The following is a 15,456-nucleotide window of genomic DNA, read 5'->3' on the forward strand; positions in this document are numbered from 1 at the left end:
TTAGTTTTAAATGCTCTGTTAATACTCATTACATTCAAAGTACCACCTGTAGTATGTTAAAGGCTACATGCAGCAGGTTAATGTACAATTAATTATTTATTGTAATATTTTGAATATGAGATTTCAAGTTCCAAGCATAATATTTCAAATTGACCTTTTCCATTCCATCTTAGTCATAGAGTGATACAGCGTGGAAACAGGTCCTTCAGCCCAATTTGCCCACCTCGACCAACATGTCCCAGTTACACTAGTCCCATATGCCCGCGTTTGGTCCATATCCCTCCAAACCAGTCCTATCTATGTACCTGTCTAACTGTTTCTGAAATGTTGGGAAAGTGTCTGCCTCAACTACCTCCTCTGACAGCTTGTTCCATGCACCCACCACACTTTGCATGAAAAAGTTACCCCTCCGATTCCTATTAAATCTTTTCAACTTCACCATAAACCTATGTCCTCGATCCACCTACTCTGGGCAAGAGACTCTGTGCGTCTACCCGATCTATTCTGCTCATGATTTTACACTCCTTTATAAGATCACCCCTCATCCTCCTGCGCTCCAATGAATAGCGTTCCAGCCTACTCAACCATATCAAAAGCATGAGCAGTCATGGTCTAATCAGCCTGTCAAAATACAACTGTGCAAAAGGACAATTCATTTTTCCAAAATAAATTATGCTTCCTTCTTAGAGATGCAAAATACAGAAAAGATTGATGGCTGGGTGATACTGCGAATATGCCTTGTGACATCTGTAATGACCCATCAAACAGTAAATTATACAGTAGCGATCACTTCTATGCAAATGTTGTTTTGCAATTGTAAATTTGGATTAAAACACAGCTCCTCCAAAGAATGCTTAAGGAGCTCTGCTGTCTCATAATACAGTTGAGAATTCCTCCTGCTATTTGGCCTCGGTCATCTCGATATCTCGAATCTGCTATTTATTTTCCATTTGATAGGCTTGGAGTTGAATGTTCATGGAATATTCTACACCTTTTGCAAGAGAAGGGATGGGTGATGGTTTATCTTAACAAAAAAATATATAGACTGAGTCTCTGATGGGAATGATTACGACTGACAAATATGAAAGAAAAAGATTGAAAAAAAATCAGCAGGCAAAGCGCTCAAGCTCATAATTTCTCCTGTGCTTTGTAAAAGTACTTATGATGTATTAAAACTCAGGAATTTCCTGGGCGTTATGTTTCCCATGAAGAAATGAAATCCACAGAGCTTGTCCATAATATTCAGGTAAACCTAAAGGATTAATAAAACTCATGCTGAGTGCAGACATTGTGTAAAATGGACAATGAGGAATTTCTGGGCTAAAGTGGTATAGTCATCAGAACTATTGGAAACATACCTAAAACATACCACAATCTCTAAAAGTAGCGTATATTTTCACCTTGAAAAATATCACACACAGTCTGGATTTAATTTAATTAGATTATAATCTTATCCGAAAAGAGTTCCAAAATTAATGTAATTACTCAAATATGTCACACATTCAACTTTAATAATCAGGTTTTGTTACAGTTAAAACGGAAACCAATTGATTCTGCCAACACATGGATATCTTCCCTCAGTCTAATCACTCTGGCAGATATATTAAAAACATATGTGTAACAACCTTTCCATTTTTTTATTTGCTAACATTCTAGTGAAGTGTCTTCAGATTTGTTTAGCACTTTGGATGAACTAGGTAAATGCAGGTGGTTATTAAAAGCATTTACTGGTTGCACAATTATTGCCTCATCCTTGTAACAACTTTTTTCTCTGACATTTAAAATGCATTTTGCTTATGTAAATTAATCAATCTGATTGCACAATTTTCCAAACAACTCAAGCAATATGTTTTGTGAAAATCTTTAGTCAAAGTTTTTTCATTGGTAACTTAACTTTCTCGTGAATAAAGGGCTAAATGTTTTAAAAATCCAATTTTTACAAAGACGTTATAACATTTACTAACAGAATAATACCTTTTGGCTTAAAGAATGTCTAGTCTACTATTTCTGTACTTGGAAGGGACTTTATTGTATTAATTACAATACTTTATTTAAAATAAATGGCACATTACATGGCAATGTAAAAATAACACAAATATTATCCAATGCTAGTATTGTACAGGCAGAATATCTGTAAGGGCTCTTTCAGTCGTCTGCTGTAGGTATGGCAGGGGTTCTTGTAAATATGGGAGAAACCACATGAACAGTTTTTCAAGGTTTCCCAGGGTCCTTTGGCAATATTATAGTGGATGATTAGATGAACCTGCTCAAAAATTCACCTACAAAAGCATTTTGATTTTCCCAAATAAAATAATACAAAATACATGAATATGAATTACAGAATAGATTAACTTGAAATGATGTTGTTTAAAAACAATTTGTTAAAAATAGAAGTATAGCTTTTTATGCACTCCTTTAGAATTTCAAAATTAACACTAGTGCACAAAGTAATTGTAATGATTTTCAAAATGTTCACTGCCTAAGTTTCTTATGTTCAGAAAAATTCCACAATTGTTAGTGATAACAAATTTAGGTTAATTTTCACACTTTATCAGAAACATAATCAGAAAAAATCTGTTGAATAAATATTTGGCCAACCTTTCTTCCATAATCTTATCCACTTTTTGAGTAGTTTTTTTAAAGTAAAGCAACAACAGAAGTTTCAAGCTTGATACCCCTGTGGCTAAAATTAACCCCGACATGGCATTGGATTACAAATGTTTAATATTACTAAATGGAATGTCTGATTTTATCTACAACAATATAAAGACAACCTTTGGCAATCCTATGGGAGAGAGATGAAAAACCGAGACACTAGGCATGAGTTAGGATATTTTTAACTATTTCTCAGTTGTTCATCTCACTAAATTATGGTATCACAGTGTTCAATTGAAGTGAAAAAATATTGAGATCACAGCCTCAAGTTCAGTTCATAAAATTATTTACATAAATGTAAGCATCCTATTTTTAAGCAATAACCTTTTTTATTTCTAAACACAATATAATTTTTTTGATTACTGTAAATAAATAAAATTCACATAAAGATCTATACTTTGATTGGTATACAACACGGCCTTATTAACAATGACAGAGTAGTGCAGAGGGTCCCATTTACAAAAGATAATTATTGAACACTTGCACATATTGGCACGAGGTATAAATTAGAAACAAAAGTGACCCAAGCCACTGAAACAATCAACCCTCTAAAATTCAACTGCCCTCTTCAGCAGAGCGAGACTCAGACTTTAGTTTGACAAATTCCTTTGCCACTTCATCATTGGTTCTTTGTGATAGTATTCGAAGGACAGTTAATCCTGTCTCGTCCATGTGAATTCTGCGGCCTAGTGGACACCAGCAAGCACAGCTGCCTTTATCTATAATATCTCGTAGTTGCATTAAAGCAATCCCAATAATACGATCTTCTCTTGCAAAGCAGTAATCCTTCACGCAGACCTGTAGTTCGTATGAATCTGGACCATTTTCATTACCCAATATACTGCAAAAAGAAAAAGAAAAACAATATTACTGAGAAGAGTTTTCTGGTTTAAGGTGAGGTTATTAATGCTGATTATTTTAAAGCAATAAAACTATTTGAAGACAACCAATCACATGTATATATTTTCATTTTTTTAATAATAAGGACTGACATTTCATAGAATTCATCGAAGGTACCATAAAAGTAATAGTATTAATTGATCAGCCATAAGAGATTGCTCGGTCTGCTCGAACTGTAGGGGTGATATGTGGAGGGGGGTGGGGGGAAGGAATGGTGGTGGACAAAGCAACATGGGAATTGCTTATGAGTACTCTCACTTTCCAAGCTTCCATGAACCTCAGTACATTATTGAAATCTGATACCCTGGCGTCTCTCAATAAGTGACCTCTCAGCAAAGTTACAACCAGAGAGACATCATGCACTGTCAAAAATGCAGATATTGCATTGTATAATACATAGATTTTTTAGTAAGCGCACTGCCCGGTTTCTTCATATCATGTGATTTTTTAACATTCAAAACTTCCACTGTTTCACATGCAATTCTTTTGTCTAGTAGCATTAATGTTGCATCTCTGGTTTAAGTTTGGCGTGTTCATCAAAAATCCTCATTTAACCAGGGTTAGTTATCTGGTTTGGGGTGAATAAAATGACATGATAGCAATGATATTCATAATTCAGCACAACAGAAAAAAGTAGGCATAAATAAATACAGAACAGAACTGATCAGTGTGACCATATACCAATGAACTGTTGGGTATCATATTTGTGTATCATATTGGTAATATAGAACTGGTAGATTTATGACACCTCTTTGTTGTGATTCTGGAGTCACTAAAGCAATTGCTTAAAGGCAGCAGATTTTCCTCCTAAAAAAAATTGGCATACTTTATGCAGTCTCAATCTCAATAAGATTGTGCCCTTGGAAGGTGATAAATTGGGCAGAGAGAAGTTTTGCTTCTGATCTAGCAGAAATATAAAAAGATTAGGACATGGTCAAGTCATTAGATTAGGGCCATATAACCTAACCTTATCAGCTTTATTTTGAGGATGCCCAACTGGTCTTGGTTTTGCTGCTTAGTCTGCTGCTGCAAACGGAGACCCTCTTTGGGGTATGGGTAGGTTGGATTATTCAGGAGACGCCAAATTCTAAATTATTAAATGATTTGAGTCCTTTCTTGACTATACATCTATACTGAAATTCCCAATTAAAATATGTTTTTTTCACACATTATTTTCAACCATGTACAAATGATTGTTTACGACACTTAAGTAAAGCTATCATTAAAAATGTCTCATAAAAAAATGATAATTTACTCACAAGTGAAACGTCTCATTGTATTTTGGAGCCCAGTTATTGCTCTTTGATTTTGTAGTAAATTTCCTTTTCTTGTCACTGAGATGTGGACCAATCATTGTGACTTCCACAAATGGGCGAAACATGCCAGTTGTTTGCCATTTGAGATCATTAGCAGCGACCACTGTAAAACATAAATCATGTTATACTGATTCACTAGTTACAACAAGTATCAAATCAAATTCCAGATTAAATTTAGATCCATTTGCAAATCATAGTATTTAATACTGTTCTTGTTAATTTGAATTACTTGGCGAAACTTTGCTACAAGGATATGATTAAAAGAGATATGACAATGTTTAACATTGACACTGACAACGGGGAAGAGGCTGCTGAGGATCGGGGGAGGTGGAGAAAGGTCCCCCAGACGGGTATGAAGAAACATGACAGCAGTGGTTCAAGATCCTGAGGCCAGGTGCCGATACCACAAAACGGCAACAGCAACACACTCCCTAATTCAAACGGCCAGAGACAGCTTCACCTGTGGAAGCTGTAGGAGGGTCTGCCTATCAAGGATAGGCCTAGTCAGCCACAGCAAAAAAAGTAACCTTGTGCCCTAATTTTGCCCACTAATCTCCTATGTGGGACCTTATCAAATGCTTTCTGAAAGTCCAGGTACATTACATACACTGGCTCTCCCTTGTCCATTTTCCTAGTTACATCTTCAAAAAAATTCCAGAAGATTTGTCAAGCATGATTTCCCCTTCGTAAATCCATGCTGACTTGGACCGATCCTGTTACTGCTATCCAAATGTTCAGCTATCTCATCTTTTATAATTGACTCCAGCATCTTCCCCACCACCGATGACAGGCTAACTGGTCTATAATTCCCTGTTTTCTCTCTCCCACCTTTCTTAAAAAGTGGGATAACATTAGCTACCCTCCAATCCACAGGAACTGATCCTGAGTCTATAGAACATTGGAAAATTAGCACCAATGCATCCACGATTTCTAGAGCGACTTCATGTTAGGTAACATAATTTCCTGCCTAATGTGGATTTCCTTCAGTTCCTCCGTCACCCCAGATCCTCTGGCCACTACTATATCAGGAAGATTGTTTGTGTCCTCCTTAGTGAAGACAGATCCAAAGTACCTGTACAACTCATCTGCAATTTCCTTGTTCCCCATAATAAATTCACCTTTTTTGGTCTTCACGGGTCCAACTTTGGTCTTAACTATTTTTTTTTCCTCTTCACATACCTAAAGAAGCTTTTACTATCCTGCTTAATATTCTTGGCTAGCTTACCATCGTACCTCATCTTTTCTCCCCGTATTGTCTTTTTGGTTATCTTCTGTTGTTCTTTAAACATTACCCAATCCTCTTGCTTACTGCTCATCTTTGCTACATTGTACTTCTTCACTTTAATTTTTATACTGTCCCTGACGCCCTTGACAGCCACGGTCGTCCTTTTCTCCCCTTGGAATCTTTCTTCCTCCTGGGAATGAACTGATCCTGCACCTTCTGTATTATTCCAAGAAACACCTGCCATTTTTGTTCCACTGTCATCCCTGCTAGTGTATCTTTCCAGTCAACCTTGGCCAGCTCCTCCCTCATGGCCCCATAGTCCCCTTTATTCAACTGCAACATTGACACCTCTGATCTACCCTTCTCCCTCTCCAATTGTAGATTAAACCTGACCATGTTATGGTCACTGCCTCCTAATGGCTCATTAACCTCGAGGTCCTTTATCAAATCCGGTTCATTACATAACACTAAATCCAGAATTGCCTTCTCCCTGGTAGGCTCCAATACAAGCTGTTCTAAGAATCCATCACGAAGGCACTCTACAAAGTCCCTTTCTTGGGGTCCAGTACCAACCTGATTTTTCCAGTCTACCTGCATGTTGAAATCTCCCATAACAACCACAGCATTACTTTTGCTACATGCCAATTTTAACTCCTAATTTAACTTGCACCCTATGTCAAGGCTACTGGTTGGGGGCCTGTAGATTATTCCCATTAGGGTCTTTTTACCCTTACAATTCCTCAGTTCTATCCATACTGACTCCACATCTCCTGTATCAATGTCATCCCTTGCAAGGGACTGAATATCATTCCTCACCAACAGGGCAACCCCACCCCCTCTGCCCACCTGTCTGTTTTTTCGATAGGAGGTATACCCTTGAATATTCAGTTCCCAGCCCTGGCCCTCTTGCAGCCATGTCTCAGTAATTCCCACAACATCATACTTGCCAGTTTCTAACTGAGACTCAAGCTCGTCCACTTTATTCCTTATACTTTGCGCATTCATATACAGCACTTTGAACTCCATATTCACTTCCCCCCTCGCACCGCTCGCAATTGGCCCTGACCTTACTCTGTTGTCCCTTCTCGAACTTTCCTTCCCATTAATTCGAGAATCTTTATACTCCCAATTTGTCAATCCCTCCCCCTCACTATTTAGTTTAAACCCACACGTGTAGCCCTAGCAAACCTGCCTGCCAGAATGTCAGTCCCCCTCCAGTTAAGGTGTAATCCATCCCTTTTGTACAGGTCACCCCTACCCCAGAAGATATCCCAGTGGTCTATAAATCTAAATCCTTGCTCCCTGCTCCAGCCCCTCACCCACACATTCAGATCCCCTATCTCCCTGTTCCTGTCCTCACTAGCACGAGGTACCGGAAGCAAGCCAGAGATAACCACCCTGGAAGTCCGGCATTTCAGTCTTCTTCCCAACTCTCTGAAGACATGTTGGAGAACCTCCTTCCTCTTCTTCCCGATGTCGTTTGTGCCTACGTGCACAACTACTGCCGGCTGTTCACCTTCTCTCTCTCTCGAATGTTCTGAATTCAGCTCATGACATCCTGAACCCTGGCACCAGGGAGGCAACAGACCATCCTCGCATCTCGTCTGCCGCCACAGAATCTCCTGTCCGCTCCTCGGACAATGGAGTCACCCACCACTAGGGCTGTGCCCAATGTCGGTCTCGCCGGTCGAGTCCCATCTCCAGGATTGGAGCCACCGACGTGACCGCCGCTCGGACTGGAAACATCGTCTCCCCGGACAGTTCCCAAGAGGGCGTACCTGTTTTCATTAGGCACAGCCACCTGAGTCTTCTGCACTCCACGATTTCCACCCTTTCTCTCCGTCACACACCTTGGTTCTTCCCGTATCCTCAGCGTGACTATCTCACTGTAGGTCCTGTCCAGGAAACTCTCGTTTTCCCGGATGGCCCTGAGGTCATCCAGCTGCTTCTCCAGTGCCCCAACACAGTCCTTTAGGAGCTGAAGCTGGACGCACTTGCCATAGTTGTAGCAGCCAGAGGCTCCATCTGTGTCCCTGGGCTCCCACATTCTGCAAGCCTCACACTGTCTCATCTGTCCCGACATGTGTTCACCGCGTTCCGTCCTCTCGAGCTTTATGCGTAGCCTCCTCTCCTCAGCCTCCTCGCCGAAGACTCTCGAGCCAAAGACTCACACTTTACTCACAAGGCCGCTCCCGAAGAGCCGTCTTGCTTATATTGACTGATAAATTGCCTAATTTACCAATTTACCAATTTAGAAACCAAATTCCTTAGTTTTAAATTGTTTTCCCCCTCTGACTCACTTCTAACTCTCCTCCCACTCGGGCTAGAACCAATCACTGCTTTTTCCTGTTTCTCTTTGCTGCTGTTTCTTCAAAATCCACGGAAGCTCTGAGTTATTTTAATCATTTAGCACAGAAGCAGGTCCTTCTGTAAACCAGGTCCATGCCAGCCACCAAGTTTTTATCGATACCGATAACATTTTATAGGTTTTGCCTGCAGTCTTCAACATCATATGCTTATGTCAACATTTCTCAAATGTTATGAGATTATCTATTATTGTGTGCAGCAAAACATATGAAGCGGGTCAGTGATCGATACCAATACACCTGATTAGTATCAGCTCTGTGTTGATCCTGAGCACAGAATTGCATAAGTTCACAATATCTATAGTTGCAGATATCCTAGAGAAACAATTCGCGAAACAATGTCTTTGTAAAGCATAACATCACTACCAACTGCCTTTGTATTTTATTTAATGGCTTTTCAGGATCCTGGATTCATATGGATGATGCATTAACCCTACTTATCACAGAAGCTTTTGAATGATATCAGTTCTTTGCTCATTCTGTTCATGAAAAGGGCAACTATAACCTATTCCATGTAAGCAAATAGGACATAAAAATTAACAGAAGGGTCTCGACCCGAAACGTCGCCTATTTCCTTCGCTCCATAGATGCTGCCTCACCCGCTGAGTTTCTCCAGCATTTTTGTCTCTCTGCAGCATCTGCAGTTCCTTCTTAAACATAAAAATTAACACCCATGCACATTCCCTTACCCTCATTTATAGGGACTGCTCAGGATGTAAATCAAAGACAAACAGAAAATATTTTTTGAAAGATGGAATGGAAAAAGTAAATTTAAAATATCTGTAAAATCTTAGAACTTGAAATCTCATACTAACATTATTCCAATAAATTTACTCATCAAACATTAACCTGCTGTGCTCAATCTTTAACATATTACGGGTTGTACTTTGAATGTAACGAGTATTAACAGAGCATTTAAAACTGTAATTGACCTGGCACTATTCCTTTACAGCAGTTAATGCATTTGTGATAGAAGGACACACAGGTCATGCACATCCACTTTTGCAGCAGACTAAGTAATACATTATATTACAAACTGCACTTGAAAAACAATCTGGTTGCATGCTTGAGGCGTTGCTGCTAATAGGGGACTAGAGTTGTACTTGTTTCACTATCTCAAAGTAATAACATGAATTTATAGTTCCAAATAAATTTGATAGAGGTGTTCAAATCATGACAGATTTAGATAAGGTAAGTAGAGAGAAACTTTTAAATTCATAAATTGAAAAGATATAATAATTGATATTAATACAAATCAAATAAACAGGAATTATACAAGTGTGAGAAAAGCATCCATGCTATAGCCAATAATGAATTTATTAAAGTATAAAAAAGATCTAAAAGTGACAATGAAGAGCATTCAACTATACGTTAACAGTTTACCATCTTTGAATGGAAGTGGTAGGAACGAGAATTTTGTTTTAATTTTAACCGATTGGAGCATGGATTCTCATTAAGTACTTTGGGAACCAATGTACCTTTTGTATATCTATTAATGATGCAGTTCTTACCTTTTACTGTTATTTTGTGTTCTCCTGTTCCCGGATGGGTGAAAAGATCTATTTGTATGGACACTTCACCTACTGGGTCACCCACACCGGAGCCTGATTAATAATTAAAGTATAAAGATGGAACATTTAAATTATTTTATCATCAATGTGTGAAGACATTCACATAAGACAACTATGAAAAGTACTGTGATATTAAAATATATGGTTCTCATGCTTGAAATATTTGATGTCATCCATGCACGACATACCACATATTAGTCATGCGTACATATTGATCAAAAGTAAGGGTTAAAATCCTGCATCCTGGACCGGTTGAAAGAAATCAGAAACTACTGCTTCATTGGTTTTAGTGAAATTTAGTACATTATATAGTGAACATCTAATAATATACTAATTGATTCAATAGTTTCCATATAAGATGTTTACATGTTGTGCTTTAAGAAGTGATAGCTTGTTAAATTATTACACTGAGGTACCAAACCAGGGTCAAATACTAAGATTACCTTTTTTTACTGGAGAGGAAAATTACAAATGTGCACTATTCACCATCTCCAGGAAGTGGAGCAATGACATAATATTGTTTTTAATATTGTAGAAATATGCATTTATTAACATTGGAAATACCATATTCTTTCAATGGAAGCAGATTCCAACCCTTGAGTTTTTGGTTGGATTTTTAAAGACGGTGGGCATTTAAAAAAAAGAATTAATGACATGCAAAGCTTGATGCAAGAATTATTCACATTTTCTAAGTCTTTTTTTACTAACAAAACCTTTCTGTCACTGTTGGAAAAGCGATGGAATAAATTTTATCAATCAGCAGCTATTTCATCCGAATCCTTTAGTTCTGCCCAAAGCTCCATTTAGACACAAGCTTTGACTTGGACTGAATCTGGTGGACTACAGACAAGGGGATTATGTTCCAAAGAAGGGTCTTGACCCGAAACATCACCTATTCCATAGATCCATAGATGCTGCCTTACCCGCCAGTTTCTCCAGCATTTTTGTCTCCCCTCTACTTTAGTGAGGATGTTTTCTGCAATTTGCATCTATCAATCTAAATTACTCACACCACTTTGTGTAAGCACGCTCAGACAATTACAATTAAACAGATTCACTGTAATACTTTGGCGAATGTAATTATTCATTTTGCCATATTTGGTGCTGGGTTGTGTAACAATAAAAACTAAATTGATTTTTTTTTTCGGTTCTCACTGTGCTTTGTTTTCATCCTCTGTACATCATTCTCTTCTAGGGATATGATCTAATCTTCATCAATCACTGCAAGTGTATAGAAAGGAGTTGGAATGTGAGCAAAAGTTTACTTCCTTGCAGTAATCCACTTCTCAATTATACCTTCCCTCCTTGCAAGAACATGAAGTTCCAGTTCAGGAACTCTTTTAGAAATTACATTATTTTGAAATTTGATTGGAGTCTTGCGCTACAAAAGATCTTGTCTCAAAGTAGATAAAAGCACAAGAATTTTATTACAGGTGCACAACCTTTTATCCGAAAGCCTTTGGACCAGACACTTGTCGGATTTCGGAATTTTTCGGATTTCCGAATGGAAGATTTTTAGCGTAGATTAGGTAGGTAGCGCGGGCGGCTTGAAAAGTCTGGAGCGGCTGCCTCCTCCCCGGAGATCGGGGAATCGTTGTAAATCATTGCATAAATGTTAGTCAGTTAGTTTGGAGGGATTTTATGTGGTTGGTGGGTGGGGGGGTGAAGGGGGAAACTTTAATTCTTAGTTCCCTACCTGGTCGGAGAGGCGGGGAGCGGGCAATGCCTTACCGGGTCGCCGTGCAGTAAGCTCTGGAGCGCTGTGGCCGCCGACTCAAAACATCGCGTAGCTGGGGGCTCCGTCCGGCCGCGGGCGGCGCCGGTTGGAGCTCCGACCCCGGCAACTCTACCCCTGGCTGTGCGGCGCTCCAAATCCAGCGCCGCCCGCGGCCGGACGCCCGCAGCCCCAGCTCCGCGATGTTGGGAGTCGGCGGCGTCGCAGCGCTGGGATACCAGCGGGGAGCGGGCAATGCCTTACCGGGTCGCCGTGCAGTAAGCTCCGGAGCGCTGTGGCCGCCGACACACAACATGTCGGCGGCCAGAACGGTGCTGGGGCTGTGGGCGTCCGGCCGCGGGCCGCGCTGGATTTGGAGCGCCGCGCAGCCAGGGGTAGAATTTCCGGGGTCGGAGCTACAACCGGCGCTGCCCGCGGCCGGACGCCCGCAGCCCCAGCTGGGAGTTGGCGGCCACAGCGCTCCGGAGCTTACTGCACGGCGACCCGGTAAGGCGTTGACCGCTCCCCGTCTCTCCGACCAGGTAGGGGACTAAGAATTAAAGTTTCCCCCTTCACCCCTCTCCCCCCTTCTTCACATAAAAGCCCTCCAAACTAACTGACTAACATTTAATCAATGATTTACAGATGTTTAAGTGTCTCCCCGGTCTCCGGGGAGGAGGCAGCCGCTACAGTAGTACAGACCTGGGTTGACCGTGGGTCGTTTCGGGTCAAGTTTGGCGCCAAACGCGAGCTTTGGTGTGCAGACGACATCCTGGAAAAAATGGCCGGTTTTCAGTTTTTCGGTTTCCGGAACTCCGGATAAAAGGTTGTGGACCTGTACTTGAATGGGTGAAACTAACAATACTAGGCAACAAAAGTTTGGTCAAAAATAACGTGCCTATGTATATTAAGATAAGGTCATATGGAGAGAGTATCATTAGTATCGATCAAGGCTCTCAAAATTCAGGATTATTTAAACAGCTGAAAAATATCTGGAGCTAATTAGCTAATAAATATCATAAAAATACTCAATTTTTGCAATGGCAATTTGATCGGTTAATATTCACAATATTTCTTATATCTTTTTTCTTGGTAGTTTACCAAATGATGGGAGGACATACCAGTTCTATGCCCCTTTTGAAATAACACATGGATGACATTTAACCTACCTAATATTTTTGTTGCCAAGCCTTTTATTGATCCCTACCTCCCATGTCACACACTGCCTAACTTAGATGCTCTAACTTAGCAAAAAAGGGTTTAAACTTGATAGTTGATACTCTAGTGACCTTAGCCTAGAATTAAATCAAAATCTGAGGAGCATTTAAATACTATACCAATATAGGGTAAATATGTTGGTTGCTATTGATTCCAACAACATATCAAAAAGTAATACTGGTTATCAATTTCCTATTGTTTTACATATGTGTGCATGAGCTTTACATTTTAATGCTCAGCGAAATGTTTTCTTTCATGATGTTGAATGTTGAAAAATAACGAATTGGAAGACATTATAGAAGACCTTTCTCAAGATATCACTTCTGTTATAATCCAATTATGCATATGAAACCAAAATACTTTGAAGGTCAAATATTATGAAACAGGAAATGCTAGGAACACACAGTAGGAAATCACCTGTGAGAGAAACAGAATGATTACATTGAATTTTTCCATACGGATAGTAGCAAATTAAGACAAATGTACAAGTCATGAGTTTCTGCACATCTTATCGCCGGGAATCTCCGATTACACCCCAGCATCTGATTTGAGATAGTGCTCAGCGGCAAATCAAATTTGCCCACTTTCCTGGCTCAGGAAATGTATTGAAAATCTGCGGCAGATTAGACATGGTGCAGAAACAAGCCAATTCTGATGAAAAAACACCACAGATGGATGGCACAAGAATTACAGATGCTGGCATCTACAGCAAAAAAAGGAGTTGTTGGAGGAACTCAATGGGTCAACAAATGTCTGTGGAGGGAAATGGACAGTCAATCTTTCAGATTAGGACCTTTAATATGGTCTGAAAGAGCAGAAGGGAGATTAACAGTATAAAAAAGGGAAGAAGGATTGGTCAAGAGTTAGCAATCTATAGGTGGATACAGATGAGGAGGGGTTGATTGGCACAAGTCCCTTTCAGTTTCTCCATCTCCAACGCTACTTTTTTCAGATGAGGCTTTCCACTCCAGGACATTTGAAATATCCTCTTTTATAGCTTTGTTTTATATTGTGGTTGACTAAGCCCTCTCCTGCATCATCTCTCATTCTGTATTTCTGCTCTCATCCATCTCCCCCAGACAGAACAGAGATAGATTATTTTGGTCCTTAACTTTAAACCCTCCAGCCTCCGCAACTGCACATTATTCTTCAACATTTCCACTATTATCAACATTATCGCACCACCCGTCAGATCATCCTCTCCCCAATCCATTCTGATTAACCCAAGGACTACTTTCTCAGTGACTGTAGTTCAATCATCTTTCCCCAACCATTCCTCCCCCTCCTCAGACACCTTACATTGCAACTGGGGACAATGTAACATTTGTTAATACACCTCTCTCACCTCCATCCTAAACAGACCTAGATAAAACAGAGATTAATTTGAATCTTGGTGAATGCAATGTGCTCACGTAGAGACCAAACATAGACCTGATAACTGCTTTGCTGAGCACTGCACTAGACCTATTATGGCTATCTTGATGTCTCAGTTGCTAGCCATTTTAATTCTGTTTCAAAATCCCACACAAATCTATCTTTGACCTGAAACGTTAGCTCTGTTTCTCTTCCGGCGGATGCAGACTGATTTGCTGAGTATTTCAAGCATTTTCTGTTTTAATTTAGATTTCCAACATCTGCAGTTTTTTTTATTTTGTTTTTGGTACAATGTTATTTTTGTCACATGTTCCCATATATATTCTCTTGATAAACTGAACCTCATATGTGTACAGTCTTTTGGACAAAGCACACTTAATCCGTATATCGACATTTCAATCATTACGTGTTTTAATACAATTGCTGGGGTATTAATACAGATATCCAAAACTATCTGACTATTTGTTAATAGAAGAAAAGCACAACAACATAGATTTTACATTCTTACTTTCAAACTTCACACCTATTTCTTTAACTACTTCCTCCATCCCAGTATAAAAAGTAAACTTTGTGTTTGTGCATTTTAGTAATTGATCTAGATATAACTTCCGAATCAGTAAAGGTATCTTGCACAATAAAAATGTATTGTACTAGGTTATAAATCGTAAGAATCATTAGCAATTGATATTACAGCTATCAAACACAGGTTTCTGAAACACTCTAGTAATGATGGAAAGGTTTTGATTTATCACGCCTGCATTTTACTAATGTTGTCACAGCTGCGCAACATTAGACTCAGACATACCCTTGTCAGGAGAAGCGTCCACATTAGCGGTGACCCTAATACCCTTTCCACCATGCACTGATTCATGTTATCAAAGTCAGCAGGCAGAACAAAAGGGAGAAGAAAATGAAATAAGAATACAGGTTATATCATCTAGACCTGGAATATAAGAACACAAAAATAATAGGCAGAAATAGGCCATATGGCCTCTCATCTGTTCTGCCATTTCATAAGATCATGGCTTATCTTTTAACTTAGCATCATTTTGCAACAGTGGAAGACGAGAAACCATGGAAATAGGCAGATTTTCCCATTCTCTCGTTCATGCATATT

At 39.5% G+C, this 15,456-nt stretch overlaps 1 protein-coding gene across 1 annotated transcript in view; it reads right to left on the reverse strand.

Moving 5' to 3' along the window:
• Positions 1–1,427: 1,427 nt before the first annotated feature.
• unc13b (unc-13 homolog B) overlaps positions 1,428–15,456 on the reverse strand; it is a 404,018-nt gene continuing 389,989 nt past the window's right edge. Inside the window, exons 42-44 of the mRNA XM_033037251.1 lie at positions 9,974–10,066; positions 4,815–4,974; positions 1,428–3,496 (exon numbers count right to left, since the gene is read on the reverse strand). Coding sequence (XP_032893142.1) covers positions 3,211–3,496; positions 4,815–4,974; positions 9,974–10,066 — 539 coding nt within the window. The 3' untranslated portion in view covers positions 1,428–3,210. The remainder of the gene's footprint in view (positions 3,497–4,814; positions 4,975–9,973; positions 10,067–15,456) is intronic.

This window comes from Amblyraja radiata, chromosome 1, assembly GCF_010909765.2.
Source record: "Amblyraja radiata isolate CabotCenter1 chromosome 1, sAmbRad1.1.pri, whole genome shotgun sequence".
Classification (NCBI taxonomy): domain Eukaryota; kingdom Metazoa; phylum Chordata; class Chondrichthyes; order Rajiformes; family Rajidae; genus Amblyraja; species Amblyraja radiata.